The following is a 19,067-nucleotide window of genomic DNA, read 5'->3' as shown; positions in this document are numbered from 1 at the left end:
GCTGCTGCACAATGTATCTGGGCCCTGTGATCTCTGCCTGGCCCTGGGGAGGCTGTTGCATGGTTTGACTGGGCCCCACAATCCTCACTGGCCAGCCAGGCCCCAGGGAGGCTGCTGCACAGTACATCTTGGCCCTGTGATCTCTGCCTGGCCCTGGGGAGGCTGCTTCATGACATGGCTGGGCCCCACGATCCTCACTGGCCAGCCAGGCCCCATGGCAATTTATGTACCTGTCCAGCAATCCCCAAGGGCCACACCAAGTGACCTCGAGGGCCACATACAGCCCTCGGGATGGAGGTTCCCAACCCCTGCCCTACAGGGATGCCAGGATGCTCATGCCCACCAGCAATGGGTGAGTGGCCCAGGCATGCTCTCCCCCACCACTGTCTCCTTACAGCCAGCCTTTTCACCCACTCCCTGCATGAACCCCTCTGCACTTCCCTGCTCTCCTCTCCTCTCCGCACACACAGAGATTAGGCTACCCCCAGAGGCCCCTTCCCCAGTCACCATTCCACCCTCCTGTTTGTGGACATGGGAGAGGTCTCATGCAGCCCCCTGCATTTCTCCTCCTTTCCTCAAGGGCAGAGAGGGGGCTTAGTTTTACTAGGGTGTTTGTGTGGAAAGATCCATATTTCAGTTCCTGCATATGGCTTCCCCCCCATACACACCTTTTAAACTTTTTGGGGTGGAATCATCATCACTGGGAATGAGAACTTCAGATCCACAACATGGCCAGCCCTCCCTGAATGCTTGTTGGAAGCCATCTCATCCCAGTTCAGTTGCAGAATGTTTTTGTAAGAATAAAAACTTTTATATGAGCCTGCTGCTTCAGACCAACCTGGCTACCTACATGAATCATTCAACTCCTCCTTCACCTTTGGCCTGTCTTCCAGGCAAGACCGTGCAGGAAGATTCTGGGCTCCCCCCTTCTGTCTTGGTGCATGGAATACCTGAAGAGGCTTCAAACAACACACCTTACAAATAGGTAAATGAACAATTTCTTTTCCATTGGGATCTTCCTTTCCTTTCTCTCTCACTGGCAAGGAAGATTTCGAAAAGCCCAATTCCTCATCAGCCAAGCAGAGAGGCGCTGAAGTCCAGGGAGGCACTAGGACAGGACTGCTTTTTCGGCCTGCAGAGATGGATCGTTTTTAAAGGTTTTTATTAGTTTCTAAAAATTGGGGATAAGGGGTAAAGGAGGGATAAGAAATTAAAGTTACAGATCAATCTGCATAGAGAGTACTTTTATAAAATACAAGTAAAATACTATACTTTCTTAAAATGCATAAATTGTCACATATTATTATCTCTTAGCTTTACATCATCAACATTTTGATAGTTTGCATTATAAAGCTTGTTAAAATACCTGTTTGATTTGACATTTCCAGTAAAAGCAATCTTATAATACAGAGTACAAGATAAAGGAGATATAAGTTAACACCAGAGAATCTTAAGAGTCTTGAGTATCTAACCAAGCATAGAATTTCAACCAATATTTTCTTGCTTCTTCCTTAGATTTCCCGGCCAACAGGTGGGATAAGTAGTCCAATTCTGCTGTTTCCAGAATTTGTCCCACCAAGTCCATTCTCATGGGAGTTTCATGAAGTTTCTTTCTACAGAGATGGATCATGCAACCCTCAGCCCTTTTTCCGCCCTGTTTTCGAACGAGGCAGATCTGTGAATGAACAAATTTGGCCCTCGGGTGTTCTCTTCAGCTGCATGGCTTTAGACCAGCGGTCCCCAACTTTTTTGGCACCAGGGACGAGTTTTGGGGAAGACAATTTTTCTGCAGACCGTGGGGGTAGGGGGTGGGGGTGGATAGTTTCGAGGTGATACAATTGTGCACTTTATTTCTATCAGTTTGGTGTAGTGGTTAAGTGTGCCAACTCTTATCTGGGACACCTGGCTTGATTTACCACTCCTCCACTTGCAGCCGCTGGAATGGTCTTGGGTTAACCGTAGCTCTTGCAGAGGTGTCTTTGAAAGGGCCCTCTCAGCCCCACCCACCTCACAGGGTGTCTGTTGTGGGGGAGGAAGATAAAGGAGAATGTGAGTGGCTCTGAGACTCTGAGATTTGGAGTGGAGGGCAGGATATAAATCCAATGTCGTAGTATTATTATTATTATTATTACTACTACTACTACTACCACATTGTAATATATAATGAAATAATTATACAGCACAAGGCCCGGTTGCTAACAGGCCATGGCATAGTACTGGTCCATGGCCCAGGGGTTGGGGACCCCTGCTTTAGACCCCTTCTTCCTTTGTTCCCCACTTTAATCCTCAATCAGTTGAATGGGGTGTCTGTCAGCAGCCTGGCAGTTCAGCCCATCAGCATCCTGGAGGCTGTCTGTGGACAGATTCCAGCCCGGGCTGCCTCTGTGGATTGCTGCAACAAATCTTGAGGGCCGCCCTCTCGTTTGCAAAAGATAACTAGGCATTTGGAGGCAGAATAGGGGGAAAGCCCCATGTGAACCTTGGTGCACTTTCGGAAATGTAGTTTCTGACTTAAAATGGAAATTTTTCCTTCCTGGTTCGTGAGGCAGCGGGTGGGATGGGTTTGGACAGAATTGTTGCACTGGCTCCTCCCACCCCGGAGAGATTTAAAAAACCCCATTGGCCACCTGGTCAGCAGAGTCTTTAAGGGGGGGGGGGAAGAGGCAAACCACCTTGCGAAGAGGTGGCAGAATCACCTCCATATCTCCCCACCCCCCCACCCCCCCGTCGCCAACCAGCTGTTCAGTGGGGTCTTTAAATGGGGGGAGGGGTGGAGGCGGACCAGTCATATTCATGTGATCTCAGCACCAGAGCAGGGCACAACCAGAGTGGCTGGCTGCTGTTTTGGACTTCATTGTGGCACTTGGCAGAAAGGAGGCCTGTGAGGGACCGTTGGGGTCAGCTTGGGGGGGGGGGGAGTGACCAGTATGATGTTTCTGTCACCTTCAGTGACAATGACACTGTCACCAGTACCTCAGGCACACCAAATAAAATCCTGCCAGAAAATATCTAAGCATCAGATGTTTTCAAATTCAAAAAGTATATTTACTGATTTACAAAAGGCAAGGAAGAGAGTGAAATAATAATTATTGGTTTAGCTATTAACAAATCAGTTGGCAGGCAGGCAGTTCAACTAAACAGATAATCTCTAATCAGTGGATATGTTGGCAGGCTGAAGTATTATTAAAAACTACAGGCAGGCTTAAGATCTATAAAACTATCAAGCAGTTACTAAACAGGCAAGTAGTGCTTCCTTAGAACTAGGAAGCACTCTAATCTGGGAAGGATTATAAAATAAAAAGGATCACACACTCTTTGTCTTTCACGCCAAGGACTATCTGACTTGTGCTGGAATTTCCCCCCCACATTCTGCCTCCCCCCACTTCCTTCCCAAGGGAAGAGCCTAGCAATTGCACAGCAGAGCTACTGAGTCAAGCCTCTCTTGCTTCTATTGGCTGAGGCCACTCCTCCCCAGTCCCCTAGGGAAAGAAGAAAAGAGCCAGAGCTTCCTTTGCCCAGTTCCCTGGATCGCATGGGAGAAATACAAAGAAACAGTGGCGTAGCTAGGGCTTTGGGGGCCCGGGGCCCAAGATTTATGTGGGCCCCCCATGTGTGTGCACGCCTCCAGAACGTCTAATCACTTAGATTTTCTCCCAAGCTAGGATTTCCCTTGCCTTTATGCTAGTTGCTACTATCAGATCTTTCCAGGGATCCCTGGATGTCCCATAATAAGAATAAGCCAGTCAGCACTTGATTGAATTCAGCCAGACCTTCTGATCACTTGAGAGTTCTGTTGTTCACTTTCCTGGGCCAGGTCAACTTCCAGTCCGTGTTTTTTAGGCCTCTTGTAAATCATAGACAGCTTCATGAGGGGACTGAATAAACATATGGAGCAGAGGTCCATCAGTGTCTATTAGCCACAGGGTATAGATGGAACTCTCTGTCTGGGGCAGTGATGCTCTGTACTCTTGGTGCTGGAGGGGTCCACAGTGGGAGGGCTTCTAATGTCCTGGCCCTATTAGTGAACCTCCTGATGACACCTGGTTTTTTGGCCACTGTGTGACAGAGTGTTGGACTGGATGGGCCATTGGCCTGATCCAACATGGCTTTTCTTATGTAGCCCTTATCAGCTGAAACAGCTCAGCTGGGAGAGTCATAAGAACATAAGAGAAGCCATGTTGGATCAGGCCAATGGCCCATCCAATCCAACACTCTGTATCACACAGTGGCCAATACACACACACTATGGCTAATAGTCTAAGATCTAATCACAGGTAGCATCATCTGTACCTGTACTGGCCTGCTCCTTGCCTTTCAAGAGAACGGATCCTAAACCAATAATCTCTGCTGACTACAGAAAGGCCTGTTATTCAACAGTAGGACACAAGCCCTGCATACCAAAAGGTCCTAAGTTCACTATCTTGCTTCTGTAGTTACGTCAGATAAAAGAACAATTTTCAGTCACTTGATATTTACATATACTTACGTGTATGAAATTGCCTCCCCTCTAAATAAGCTAGTTTCCTGACACATGGAGTCTCTGTAATACACCTTCAAAAAATTGTAGGCCTCTAAATGGTCAAATGTGATATGCCACTATTTTCAATAAAATCATTCATAATATTCAGACATGCTGATTTAGAAAGCAAAATTAATTAACTACACCCAGTTTAATGGATTGAGCATATTTTAATAGATATCAATGTTGCCAGAACATCAATACTTTCAGAGATAAAGACTTTTGTTTTAAAAATAAAGTTTTCTACTTTCTGTTCATCCTTATCTCTTATGTAAATGATGACTAAGGCTGCAGTCATATAAGAATTCTTTCCTGGAAGTAAACCCCATTTAATAAAATAGGACTTACTTCTAATTAAATGGATACTCTGTATCTGTCACTTCATCCATGCATGGTCATCGCCTGCTTATTTTGCCTGTCTCTTCATCTTTGTGTTTTATTTCTCTCACTGTCAGAATTTAGATAGCACGCTCCTTGGGGCACAGCCCTTCTCTTTTGAATATTTTGCTTAATAAAAATTATGTATGTTAATGGTACTATAAAGTTATACAACAACAAAGAATAGTTTTTAAAATCTTTAATATTTTTCACTGCCTGTTCGAAAAAATGATACAAACCAAAATCATTTAACAAAGTAAACCACAGCTTCATTACAGAATGAGACCGCTAGTCCAGTACATCACACCTCTTTAGCAACCAAGACTGTCTGGGAGAGTCAGAATTCAAATCCTCACTCTGTCATGAAGCTTACTGTATAGAAATGAGCGGGTCATTCTCAGCCTAATCTACCTCACAGGGTTGTTGTAAAAATAAAACGATGTATGCCACCCTGAGCTTTTCAGAGAACAGTGGGATTAAAAAAGGAAGAACAAATAAACTACATAAACAAAAACCAGTTTCAGCACGATTTTAGCTACCAAGCCAGCATACCTCCCTTGACACCACTTTAACTGTTTTACATGTCACGTTGTACTATTAGTCCATTTCACTTGGTACACTGTACTCAGATTTGCAACAACTTTCTAAAGGATGTTTCTCAGCCCCGAGTTGCCACAAACTAAACTCGGGATCCTCAGTCTTGCAAAGCAAGTGTGCTGTTCCCCACTCCCAACATACTAGGATTGTCAACCTCCAAGCAGAGCCTGGAGATCTGGAATAACAACTCTTTTCCAGACCCACTCCTCTGGGGAAAACTGGCTGCTTTGGCAGGTGCCCTCTATGCCACTATCCCCTGCGAAGCTCCCTCTCCAGGCTCCGGCCCCAGTCCCCAAAAACCGTCTGACCCAGAACTGGCAATGGCAACCTTAACAATTCTAGCCCTTTGGAGTGAGACGCTCTGCGAGCATCCAGCGCTCTGCAGCTCCGCCTTTGCTTGCTCCAACCTCGCAGCCGCTCCGCAGGACCTGCCCACCTTTGCTCGCTCCTTCATCTGCGTATCGTCGGGTGTCATCCCCGCCCAGAGCATAACCCCAGCTCCCAACGAGGAGCCCCGAGGTGCGTGCGTGCGCCCCTCCCCACCCCCTTCTTCCGCCGTGCGCGCGCGCTTCCCCTCGCTGTCGGGCGCCGCGGGCGCTTCCATTCTTTTTCAGCAACGTCATGGCCATTGTTTGGGGGGCCCCCTTGCCAACGCGGGGCCCCAGGGCCTGGGGCGGTCCGCCATCCCCGCCCCCCCCTCCCTACGCGTCTGCAAAGAAAGCACCTTTAAAACCTATGATTGCTAATATTTTAAGCATGTTTTATTTTTTAAAAAAAAAAAATCTTCAATTTTGTTTGTCATGTCCTTTATAAAGTTTATATCCCTGCTACCTAATCTTAAATAGGTATACACATGGCCTGGCCTAACATGGCCCCGAACAAGGTCTCATTTATGTCAAATTCGGCCCTCATAACAAATGTGTTCAATACGCCTGCTTTAGAGTGATACCTCAGAACTCACAGCTTTGAGTGCTATCTCATAAACTCCTCAATCCTGTGTGTCTCAGTCCCACCCAGTTAGTGTCCCTGTCTGTCTCCTGGGATTTCTTCTCAGCCACAAGGATCTAGTCTCTCTCCCAGTGTGGTTGTGTGTTCTTAATTGAACCAGGAGTCTGCCCTGATGAACTGACAGATATCAGCAGAGCCTTCAGTTTTCCTCTGCTTTCACCCAGAGAGTTTCCTTACAAAAAGAGCCTGGCTTTGTCCCTTCGTCCAAATAACTTTCTCACAGACAGAAACCCTAAAATCAGTTCTGTCTCACAAGGAACTCAGCCCATAGTTTGTTATCAACCCCTTCCCAGTTGCTTGTCACAACTGAACTCCTTCAAAGCTAACTCCCAACTCTGACTGCTTCAGTACTAAAGCTGAACTGAACTGTGAGGCAATTTCCCCCCACTGCAAGCCTTCTTGCAAACTGATACATTTGATACAGCTCAGCCAATCAGAGCAAGCTGTTCCCTGCTTACTCAAGCTAACTGCTTCAGTCCGTTACAAGGCCTGTCAGCAGAAGGGGGCGGGTAGGAGTAAGGAATGAACAGATACAACTGAAGTAGAAAAAATAACTGTGTACACCAAGTGATGGCTAAATATTCAGAATATAATAACTACAAACTACCACAGAAATTCAAACAACACACAACTGGAGATTCACACTATACACTCAACATACTTCACACACAACTCATACACATCCATCACTCAAAATAAACCACTGTGTATAAACAAAGAAAACTTCTCCCAGATCCTATTTCACAGTTCAGAGTTCCAGTCCAACTTCAAAATGTTGTAGGTACAACATTTCCCAGAGGGAAATCCACTTCAGTGACTCCTGTAAAAAGCAATATTCAGTTCTCTTGAGATTCAATGTTACAAATTCCTCTGCGAGCCCCTTGAACAGCAGCACCCATCCAAGGCTTTCTCAAGAATTATTCCTCAGTGTACTATAAATCAACTCATACACTTCTCAATTCGAAATAAGCATTCTTTTTCCGACATATTTATGTCTCAATGGGTTGATTCCCCACTCCTTCACTGGCAGCTGCTGGAATGGCCTTGGGTCAGCAATAGCTCTGGCAGAGGTTGTCCTTGAAAGGGCAGCTGCTGCAAGAGCCCTCTCAGCCCCACCCACCTCTCAGGGTGTCTGTTGTGGGGGAGGAAGTTAAAGGAGATTGTGAGTCACTCTGAGACTCTGAAATTCAGAGTGGAGGGTGGGGTATAAATACAGAATCTTTTTCTTCTTGCGAGAAATATGTTACTTTGATGGCTGCTTGGAGAGGGGGGAGATCTGGTTCTGAGAAGTACATTTTAAGATGCACATGTTAATCTGTACCCCTTATCATCCCTGTGGGTAAAGATAGCAGCCAGCAGAGCATGCACAGATGCACACAGCTTTTGCTGAGAAAGACAAGTTTATTGAGGTGCTATATATACCAAAAGCCACAAAGCATGATAAAAGAAAATACATGAGAAGGGCAGATATAATCAGATGTTCCTTGCCTGTTATCATTTCTCAAGCCTTCAGTTTCATTTGCAGGGCATTTATCAGAGGGGCCTGCTCTGCCCGCCAGCCCTGCGGGGGGCATTGCTCTGTGCCCAGTCTTTCTCATAAACACCCACCCACTCGTGCCTGGCAAAGCCCCAAAGCAACCCAGTGGCTCTCTGCCCGCCTCTCCAGCTGAGGGGCTGAGCACCCAAGGCGGGCAAGGGGGTGCCAGCTGAGGCCTTGGAGGGCATCACCCTCTGCTTCGTAGACACCTGGCTGGGTGAAATGGTCTTGCAGAGGCCCTGGGGGGTTGGGGGTAAAGCCTGTGGAGGGAGGGGAGGAGCCTCAGCTAAGTCTAAGGCCACAGAGTCCACCCTCCAAAGCAGCCTTTATCTCCATGGTAATTTATGGACTGGAGACCACTTGTAATCCCAGAAGATCTTCAGGCTCCACATGGAGGTGGGCGAGCGTAGCCCAGGGGGTCTTGTGGGAAGCCTTCATCTCTGGGGAAACTCAGCTTGCCTCCAAGCCAGGATAAACTGTCTTTGGGCTTGGCTGGAGCAGAGTGCCTTTCATACTCTCTTGGTATTGCCCTGACAAGCAAAACGATTATCCAGAGACAACCTTAAAGACCATGGTCACAAAAGTTATCACTTGATCGAAGAGGGGGAGCAACTGCTGATTCCCATCAATAAAGGCTGTAATATGGATTGTTTTTCCAAATCCAGAATTGAACCATGGGTGGGGAGAGAAGTGGCCCTAGAAGGGAGGGCCCTTTTTCAGAGGCAGAGAGAGGCTGGTCTCCTAGGCACAGAGTCCATACCAGGGCTGACCCTGTTCTTCTTCCACAAGAAGGCCAAGGGCAAGATATTTTGGTTACTGGCACCGTAAGGACCACCGTGTTATGGCATGTGGCTTCTCTTATGTTCTTAACTATCCACCACCTCACATGTCTCCTGAGAAACCTATATAAGGGTCAAGAAGCAATGGTCAGAACGGGATATGGAACAACTGATTGGTTTAGAATAGGAAAAGGAGTTCGACAAGGATGTATATTGTCACCCTGCTGATTTAATTTATACGCAGAAGACATCATGTGGAATGCTGGCCTGGATGAAGCAGAAGCCAGAATTAAGATTGCCGGGAAAAACCTCAGATATGCAGATGATACCACTCTAATGGCAGAAAGTGAGGAGGACCTAAACATCCTCTTGTTGAGGGTGAAAGAGGAGAGCACAAAAGTAGGCTTGAAACTCAACATTAAAACAACTAAGATCATGGCATCCGGCCCCATCACACCTTGGCAAATAGAAGGGGAAGACATGGAAGTAGTGACAAACTTCACATTTCTGGAATCCAAGGTCACTGCAGATGGTGACTGTAGCCATGAAATTAAAAGACGTTTGCTCCTTGGGAGGACAGCTATGGTGAACCTGGGCAGTATAATAAAAAGTACAGACATCAGCCTGCCAACAAAAGCCCGTATAGTCAAAGCGATGGTATTCCCAGTAGTAATGTATGGCTGTGAGAGCTGGACCATAAGGAAGGCTGAGCGCAGAAGAATAGATGCTTTTGAGCTGTGGTGCTGGAGAAGAATCTAGAGAGTTCCTTGGACTGCAAGAAGATCCAATCAGTCAGTCCTAAGGGAAATCAACCCAGACTGTTCCCTGGAAGGTCAGATGCTGAAGCTGAAGCTCAAACACTTTGGCCACCCAATGAGAAGGGAGCACTCCCTGGAGAAGATCCTGATGCTGGAAAAGACAGAAGGCAAAAGAAGAAGGGGACGGCAAGAGATGGCTGCAGGGCTGATGCGTAGGAGTAGGCAAAGTAGGCAGTCGCCTAGGATGCCACTGGGCCTAGGGGGCACCACTGGGCACCCCCTCCCTGACGCATGACTCTGGCTCCTGACCGCTGTCCCCTTGTTCTCTCCCATCACCACACTGCCCTCAACAAAGCCAAGCCACCCCCCTCTCCCCAGTGTTTGACGCTCTTCAATTTCCCCATATTTTTTAATAATGGGGGGGGGCACTAGTGGATGATTTGCCTAAGGCACCAGAAAGCCTAGCACCAGCCCTGGATGGCTGGACAGTGTTACTGATGTCACAAACACGAATGTGAGCAGACTTCGGAGGATGGTGGAAGACAGGAGGGCCTGGCGTGACTTGGTCCATGGGGTCGCAAAGAGCCGGACTCGACTGTGCCACTGAACAACAAAAAGGACAGACCACTGTATTCTTAATTCCTTTCCTAATATAATCCCCAACAGATAGTTCGCCTTTCTCACCGCTGTAGCACACTGGGTGGACACTTTCACTGAGCAGTCCACTAAGACCCCAAGATCTTCTTCCCTCTCAGTCCCAGCAAATCCAGCTCCAATCACCTCTACATGAAGTTGGCATTTTTTGTCCCAATGTGCATCACCCTACACTGCCCAACACTCAACTTCCTTTGCCAAATTTTTGCTCCCGTGCCCAGTTTGTGGAGTTCCTCTGGCGTGATCCAGGTTTGGGTGGATTTCTATTCCAACTCAGACTTCATCCCCTTGAGTCTCTTTGTTAAATCCGATAGGGAATCCCAGTGGGGGGGGGGGGGCGGGGGGGAGGCAGTAACCTGTTTTGGGGTGTGGAAATCCTGGGCCATGGGGGTCTACTCCCCCTCCCAAATCCTGGGGGTCTACTCCCCCTCCCAAAACTCGTCAAAGTAGAGGAGGGGGGATTTTGACAGGGGGGGGGGGCATTGAGATCCAGTCTCCTGACATGGCTGCGGTGGGTGACTTGAGAATAAGTTGGAGGAGAGCTTCATGCCGCTTTTGGTATTGAGGTGTGGGCATCTGGAAGCGGCAGATGCCCCTCTTGCATGGGTGTGGCATCAAACTGCCAATGATTGGTTTGGGGTCGTTTCTTTGTGACAATAAAGAGCCCCGTGGCGCAGAGTGTTAAAGCTGCAGTCCTGCAGTTCTAAGCTCTGCTCACGACCTAAGTTCGATCCTCAGTGGTAGCTGGGTTTTCAGGTAGCCGGCTCGAGGTTGACTCAGCTTGCCATCCTTCTGAGGTCGGTCAAATGAGGACCCAGCTTGCTGGGAGGAAAGTGTAGATGGCTGGGGAAGGTAACGGCAAACCACCCCGTAAAAAGTCTGCTGTGAAAACGTCGTGAAAGCAACATCACCCCAGAGTCGGTAACGATTGGTGCTTGCATAGGGAACCTTTCCTTTCCTGAGTGTTATACCACATATATATGCATGCCAACCCATTTTTAAATCGTGCCCTTCAATGTTAAAGTGCAGTCTGGGAGTGTTAAAGCTGCAGTACTGCAGTCCTAAGCTCTGCTCACGACCTGAGTTCGATCCCCGGTGGAAGCTGGGTTTTCAGGTAGCCGGCTCGAGGTTGACTCAGCCTTCCATCCTTCCGAGGTGGGTAAAATGAGTCCCCAGCTTGCTGGGGGGGGGAAGGGTAGATGACTGGGGAAGGCAATGGCAAACCACCCCGTAAAAAGTCTGCCGTGAAAACGTTGTGAAGCAACGTCACCCCAGAGTCGGAAACGACTGATGCTTGCACAGGGGCCCTTTCCTTTCCTTTTTTTTCCTTCGTGACAATCGCGAGAATTCAGGCGGATCTATGGAGAAGCCTCGGCGGCCCAGAGGGAGAAGAAGGGGGCCTCTGCAACTGCTCAGCCTTCAGCTCCGATTCCTGCCGGCCTCAGCCAGCCCGGCGTCTGGGAGAGTTGAGCGAGAGGGCACCAAGAGAAGGCCAAGCCCGCCTTCGCCCCGCCCAGGCTTCCCGAGGGAGGCGCCCAAGTGGAGCGTCTTTTCCGAGGGAGCGCAGCGCGGCCGCCCCACAGACGGGCTTTCTCTGGCTTCTGCCGCCGAGAGCTCTTCGTCCGCCCCCTCCATGATGGCCGCGCCGTTCCCGCCGCTGCTCCTGGGGCCCCTGCTGGTGACCGTGCTGGGGGTGCCCTCCTCCGTTGCCGCCAACGCCAGCGCCGCCCCGACGGTGGAGGTGACTTTGGGGGTGCTGCTGCCGGAGCTCAACCTGAACTACGCCTGGGCCTGGCCGCGCGTCCAACCCGCCCTGAGCCTGGCCCGGGAGGCGCTGCAGCCCCAGCTGCGCCACCCCCGCCTCGCCCTCCGCACCGCCTTCGCCTCCACCGAGAACGCCGAGGGCGCCTGCGACAGCGGAGAGGCCGAGTTCATGACCGGGATTCTGAAGCGCTCCGACGACCCGGACGTGCTGCTGGGGGTGGGCTGCCTGGAGACGTTCTCCGAAGTGGCGCGGTTAGCCCAGCGCTGGCAGCTGCCGCTCCTTCGAGCTGGGGCCTACAATAATCCCAGATACGGCAGCACGCAGGTGTACGCCGGCCCAGAGGGGCCCGACCTCCGAGCCTTCCTTACCCAGCTGCACCGGCACTTCAACTGGAGCAACGCCCACCTGGTCTTCCGTCGCGATGACTATGTCTGGGATTTCCGTGGCCATTTGTGGGTGCCGGAAGCAAACTCCCTCAACTTCACCAGCAACTTCCACCGCTCTGAGGAGCCGGACCTGACTGTCCGGTTCATCCAGGCCAAGGGGCCAGGTGAGTGACTCCCGCCAGCCAGGCTTCCAGTCCAAAGCCCTCCCCTCCCGTCCAGCCCGAGAGGATGGCTTGCCCGTCTCCCCAAGGCTGGCATCCGCAGCCTGCCGCTGGACTCCTGGACCATTCCACCGCCGCCCTTCCACCCTTGCCAGCGCGCAGGGGCTCCCCTGGGCATGAAAGGCGGGCGGGTGAGGAGAGCGCACTGCAGAGGGCGAGAAGGCGGCCAGCCTAGAAATGCACGTCGAACAGAAGGGAGCGGCGCCTTCTGCCAAGGGAGTCGCCGCTCCCAGGTCTCCTCTGCCTTAGCCCCTCTTTCTCCTCCCCTCCTACAATGTTGTGAGTTCCCTCCTTCTCGTAGTGGCTGTAGGGCAGGGGTGGCCAACGGTAGCTCTCCAGATTTTTTTTGGCCTACAACTCCCATCAGGCCCAGCCATTGGCCATGCTGGCTGGGGTTGATGGGAGTTGTAGGCAAAAAACATCTGGAGAGCTACCGTTGGCCACCCCTGCTGTAGTGACCAGCTTCTCCTGAAAGAGGGGCAGGCGGATACTCCAGGTAGATCTCTCCCCCCACACACCTTGCCCTCCTCCGCCATAGCTGGAACACCACTGGAGAAGTTAGGCTGAGAGTGTGGGACTTGCCCAAGGTCTCTTAGCAAGCTTCTGTGGTGAGTGGGGGTTCGATCCTTGGATTCCCAGAGCTCAGTCTGACCCCCCAACAAGTGCACCACAGGGGCATTGACTAAGTAATGGCCGTTTAAATATTTTATTCGTTTTAAGAGAAAGCCAGGTTGGTGTAGTGGTTAAGCCTGCATACTCTTACCTGGGAGAACCTAGTTGGATTCCCCGCTCCTCCACTTGCAGCAGCTGGAATGGCCTCGGGTCAGCCATAGCTCTGGCAGAGGTTGTCCTTGAAAGGGCAGCTGCTGTGAGAGCCCTCTCCAGCCCCACCCACCTCACTGGGTGTCTGTTGTGGGGGAAGAAGGGAAAGGAGATTGTAGGCCGCTCTGAGCCTCTGTCCTTGAAAGGGCAGCTTCTGGGAGAGCCCTCTCCAGCCCCACCCACCCCACAGGGTGTCTGTTGTGGGGGGAAAAGATGTAGGAGATTGTAAGCCACTCTGAGTCTCTGATTCAGAGAGAAGGGCTGGGTATAAATCTGCAGTCTTCTTCTAAAAGAAAAGATGGGGGGAAAGGTTAAGTGAGAGGAAAAGACAAAGTAAGCTGTTACATAACTGCATTGTGTAATATATGTAAAAAGGAGAATACCTCAAACTAGTAAAAATATAGTTAAAAACAGTGACTCTAAGTACTAAAATGTTTATATTTATAATCTTAAACAAAAAGAACACCTTAAGAGTTCGGGTAAATTATACTATAAAGCTTCTTTCCACTAATATAACATATAGTCAATGGAATTACTAAGTAATGGTCAATTCAGAATCATAGTGATGGAAAGGACCATGAAGTCATAAGACTTTGGTTGTAGATGGAGTCCAGGTAAATATCCTTAGGATGATAAATATCCTAAAGGGTGATAATTTTTTACACCATGGCCGGGCCATGAAATGCTGAATCCATGATTTTTGATGGTTTTCTTTATGGCAAGCTATGATACAATATAATCCGCTGTACATTCATAAATCTATTTGTATTGAAGACCCAATGCACTCAACCAGTGGTGTTGCAGACCAGTCCTGGCTAAATGTGGAGTGTGCACCGCACATTCAGCCATGCATGCATTAACTGCCACAGAATTACTTCACACACCTACAAGGAACAAGCAGGAATACTGGGTATTAGGATTGTGTGTCCACTATAACTTGTGAATAGGGCTTGTGTAAAAATGGCATCAATTCATGAATATCCGTCACCTGCATGCATGTTTTTGCACCATGGCACTGGCCAATGTAGTACTGCAGTCTGAACTCTCTGCTCATGACTTGAGTTCAATCCCAGCAGAAGCTGGTTCAGGTAGCCAGCACAGATTGACTCAGCCTTCCAGCCTTTTGAGGTCGGTAAAATGAGTACCCAGCTTGCTGGGGGAGAAAGTGTAGATGACTGGGGAAGGCAATGGCAAACCACCCCATAAAGAGTCTGCCATGAAAACATTATGAAAGCAACATCATCCCAGGGTCGGAAACGACTGGTGATTGCACAGGGCACTACCTTTACCTACTGGCCAATGAATTGTATACAGGTTTTTATTGTGCACTTTATGGATGTCAGTGTGAGCTGTACACTTCGTGTATATTATGAAGTTCAGTGTAAAAATTCATAAAGAGCCATGAAGATTTCTGCCTTGAATTTATGTCTTTGTTGTTGTTGTTGTTGTTCCATGGTGGTGCCATAAAGCGTTGGATCACTTTTATCTCAGGTTCAGTCTATGGATGTAGAGTATATAACTTTACAGTGAATTTTAGTGCAGCCTATGCAAAAGTCATGAGAATCCATTGTGGCACCATGAATTGCTAGGTCCATGACTTTTAGAGCGCAGTCTAGGAAAACGTTAATTGAAGGGGGAAGGAGAGGACATTGAAGAGAACATGGCTGCCAAGACTGGGGAGGGGAGACTGCCCCATAATAGCCATGGGGCAAGGAGCCCAAGAGCCCTATAACACAGCATCGCAAGTCAAGCCTTGTGCTTCATGCATGGCTGAGGGGCACATTGTTCATTGCTTGTGTCTGACTCCTGTGGTCGGTGTGGTATCTTCTTAGTGGCCTATATCTGTGGGTCCCTGGAGATGTTGCAGGAGATCATGCACCTGGCGCAGGCTCAGAACATGACCAACGGTGACTACGTCTTCTTCTACCTGGACATTTGGGGAGATAGCCTGAGACCCAAGGGGCATCACAAGATAGCCAAGCCCTGGCAGAACAAGGAGAGCCAAAATGCAGGAGACCTTCGAGAGGCCTTCCAGGTGAGTCCAGGGCTCTGCTACAAGGAGGGAAAGGGAAGAAAAGTATAGAGCTGAGGATTGGTGCTGGAATCACTCCAAATGACCTTCCCTGAGGTTGCCCTTAATGCAAGTTAAGGGTATGGAGTGATTTGTGGAGGGCCATAATTTAATATGTTGAGCCATGACCTTCAGGAGGTGTGAAGCAAGAATGAGCCCTGCAGTGATTCTTTCCCCTGATGAATGAGTCCCCCCAGCCAGACTCTTTGCCTCGACATGCAGGGAAGGGGAGTTTGCTTCTGGGCCCCTCCAGACTGAGCCACAGCCCGCCTAGTGAAGGAGGGTGACCTGCAGGTGGGGCTCTTGGGGGTCTGCCTTGCCTGGGCACTCGGAAGGGGTGTTGGGAAAGGCCTCCTTCAGCAGGGAAAGAGATGGTATGTTTTCGGCCTTCTGTGCTGTCCCACATTTTGGATTGCACAGATCCAGATGTGTGGCTCCACAAAAGGCAACTTGACAAACAACAGGGACAGGTAAATGCAATCATGTTTTTCACCTGGATGAAGCCCAGTGGTGCCTCTGACCTCCATTCTATGTATAGAACCGTGAACAAGAGTTTCTGGGTCAGAATCCCTTGGCCCCAAAGGGAGGTGAGAGGGGGACAGGGGAGGCTGGCTCTCAGAGACGGAGAGGATTTTCCCTCTTGCAGGAAACCAACCCTGGAAGAACCCTGCCCTGGCTAACCTGCCGGTGTGTCTTCTGAGGTACCCAGACCTGTCCTAAAATGCCTGAAGGAGTCCCAGCCAGCTGGAGCTCCCTTGACCTTTTCTTCTAATTGCAGACGGTGCTGGTGGTCACTCCCCATGAGCCCCAGACCCCCGAATACCGGCATTTCCAGAGCCAGCGGATCCTGCGTGCCCAGAGGGACTTTGGTGTGGTGCTTTATGACTCTCTGGTAAATCCATACACCCCTGTTCTTCTGAGCTCTGTTATCATGGGATGGAGTGCAGGGCCCATTGTGAGAAGTAAGATGAGAGAGATCAGCCAGCATTCTGGGCCAAAATCACTTCTCACCTGGGCCTCAGGAATCTCCTATCATGACCAATAAATGACCCTGGAGATTCCCCATTATGGGGTTGAGAAAGGCAGCTATGTCTTGGCTTTGCAGGTGGGTCACAAGGGTTGGCTTGATAGGTTCAGGTCAAAATTAGTCCTTGATCACACAGGGAGTTTGCGGTGACTGCCTTGGTAGTTCTCTGTTCTGGGCAACCATTGTGGCTTTTTCCTATCTGACTTTCTCAGTTGCTGTCCTAAATGCATTTTCAGTTGTGCTCGCTGTGCTGTGTGTTTCTGACCACTGCCACCTTCCCCCCCCCCACCACCTTTCCTCATGTTTGCTTCCCACTCCCAGCCTAAACTGCTCCCGTGTTCTCCCTTCCTTGTGTGCTTCAAGGCTTGCCTCTTCTCACCCAAGTCTGGACTGGTCTTCCCTCCTTGATCTGTCACCCAATTAGATTTGTGGTCCAAGTCATATTTGAAGGAGGGTGAATCCCAGGTCTTGTATCTATGGTGGGCTGCCAGATCAAGTTTCCCTGAGGCATTGTGGTAACTAGACCTAAAGAGTGATAACAGACCAAAAAAGCACTTCCCCATGTCCACATTTGCCTCATGTCCCTGTCCCGCCCCCTAGTCACCCAGGTTTTCCAGGAGCCAGCTCGAAAAATGGTGCCTTTTTGTTGGGGCGCCTTCTGCCTGCTGGGCCAGGGAGTGCCCAGAGAGCACCCAGGGAGCCACGGACAAGGCGTGTGAGAGTTCAAGATGCTCCCTGGCTGCCTGACCATTTTCCAAGCACCATTGGGAAGCTCTCAGGTGCTCTGTTTCCAGCCAGCTCTTTTGGGGGCAGTTTCATGCCACCCCAGGCCAGCTGTCTGATGTCGGCCATACAGATCAAGAGACACGCCTGGATTCTCAGCATCAAACTTCTGCTCCAGTAAAAGAGTAGCTGCCAGTCTGGAGCCATTCCGGGGCCCTCTGGCTCCCAAATGTTTGAGCTTGACCATCAGGGGTCACCCCATGGCACTTTTCATGGCTCCACTAGGAGAGCTGTGTCTAGATTGTTACCAGTGATGACCTCCAAATCCAAGGTAGTGACTCCCAGCAGAATGGGGGGGAGCAGGATAGTTCCACAATATTTCTCCCATTTTCTCTGTCTCATCAAAGTATGCAAACCTGGTGGCCGGCTGCTTCCACGATGTGCTGCTGCTGTATCTCAAGGCCCTGAATGAGACGCTGCTGGAAGGTGGAACCAAGCGGGATACCAACCGCATCCTGGAAAAGATGAGGGGCCTGAAAATCCAAGGTACTGGATGATTTGTGGGGAATGGAGAGATGGGGAGATTCTTTGGAAACTGGGGCTGGGGGTTGTGAGGAGGCACCGAGTGGCTGCCTTGGGCTGAGAGAGGTCAGGCCAGGAGGGAGCAGGAGAGGGTGGGAATGGGGGAGGGGGCTGGCTTTCGAGAAGAGCTGCCCCAGAGTCTGTCCGGGAAGCCAACTCAGCCATGGTTCATGAGTGACATCTGATGCCAAGGACCACATAGAAATGATGTGTGTCTTCTTTGCTGCCCCCACCCATCCAGGTGTCACTGGGACGGTGAGCCTCAACGGCTACAATGAGCGAGAGGTGGATTTCGACCTGTGGGCCATGAGGGATGCAGAGAGTGGAGAATACCAGGTGTGTGTAATTGGGGAGGGGGGAGGTGAAACGCCAGAGCTTTCCATTTGGATGGGATTCTAGGAAGTTGCAACAGGCATGGAAGAAGGTGCCCCCTGGGTCTGTGATCTGGATCCTGCCCCTTCTTCCCACAGGTGGTGGCTCATTACATGGGAGCAGAGAAGCAAATCAACTGGCTGGGGCCCATCCATTGGAAGAAGGGGGGTCCTCCTCTGGACAACGCCCCCTGTGTCTTCAACATGGATGACCCCTCCTGTGGGAAAGGTGGGTGTGTCCAGGGATTGAGTTGATCTCACTGGCCTGTCTGTGTTGGTTGTTCCTAAGGCCTTAAATTCACACTCTGCCACCTCCAGTGGTGATCCGTCTGCCAGGCAGGACAACCCTAAGTAGGAACGTTCAAACATCTGCCATTTTGCCTCACGTTCTGCTCTCTGGTTGGGAGCACAGAGCTGGTTCTTCACCAAGGAGTTTGGCTGTTCATGAACCTTTGATATCTTTCCATTGGGTTAAGTTTTTGCTTATTCGTACGCTACAGCTAGCATTATTTCACATCTGCGTGTTCCCACACATCTGAATTGGAGTCCTGGCTTCCTCCTCTCATGTAGACCTGTCGTCTCTGCTCACTGCATGGTAACCAATTCTAAAAACATAGAGCAAACTGATCAGTCTGACAGTAATGGTTTAAAAAAAAAAAGTTTTACCATTTGGTGCTCATTTAATTCTTTGTTAACCTTGAGTGTTTCCACACATGCACATTTTTGCTCAGCCTTATGGGATTTCAGTCCTCCCTCCACATCATTTATTTCTCTGGAGGAGCCTCGGTTTCACCTGCTACACGGATGCAAAAGCAGCTGGAAGGGAGAAGGGAACTCCATCCCTTTCGTTTTGGGGTGATTTCTGAATG

At 49.8% G+C, this 19,067-nt stretch overlaps 1 protein-coding gene across 1 annotated transcript; it reads left to right on the top strand.

Moving 5' to 3' along the window:
• The first annotated feature begins 11,590 nt into the window (after positions 1 to 11,590).
• LOC132590618 (atrial natriuretic peptide receptor 2-like) lies at positions 11,591 to 18,857 on the top strand. The gene is made up of 6 exons (XM_060263590.1): positions 11,591 to 12,545; positions 15,257 to 15,459; positions 16,274 to 16,387; positions 17,653 to 17,791; positions 18,069 to 18,163; positions 18,298 to 18,857. Exons 1-6 carry the CDS (start codon positions 11,591 to 11,593, stop codon positions 18,451 to 18,453), a joined length of 1,662 nt encoding a protein of 553 aa, XP_060119573.1. The 3' UTR covers positions 18,454 to 18,857.
• Positions 18,858 to 19,067: the final 210 nt, after the last annotated feature.

This window comes from Heteronotia binoei, unplaced genomic scaffold (genome assembly GCF_032191835.1).
Source record: "Heteronotia binoei isolate CCM8104 ecotype False Entrance Well unplaced genomic scaffold, APGP_CSIRO_Hbin_v1 ptg000366l, whole genome shotgun sequence".
In the NCBI taxonomy this organism is placed as follows: Eukaryota; Metazoa; Chordata; class Lepidosauria; order Squamata; family Gekkonidae; genus Heteronotia; species Heteronotia binoei.
Note: the sequence above shows the minus strand (reverse complement) of the source record. Positions and strands in the feature narration are given on the sequence as shown.

What these genes read in the sequence shown, in the direction of transcription:
- LOC132590618 (XM_060263590.1), top strand. Translation starts at nt 11,591, where the DNA reads ATGGAGAAGCCTCGGCGGCCCAGAGGGAGAAGAAGGGGGCCTCTGCAA. An exon ending in ACCTTCGAGAGGCCTTCCAG is followed by an intron (nt 15,460 to 16,273) that starts GTGAGTCCAGGG and finishes TTCTAATTGCAG; the next exon opens with ACGGTGCTGGTGGTCACTCC. An exon ending in CAGAGAGTGGAGAATACCAG is followed by an intron (nt 18,164 to 18,297) that starts GTGTGTGTAATT and finishes TTCTTCCCACAG; the next exon opens with GTGGTGGCTCATTACATGGG.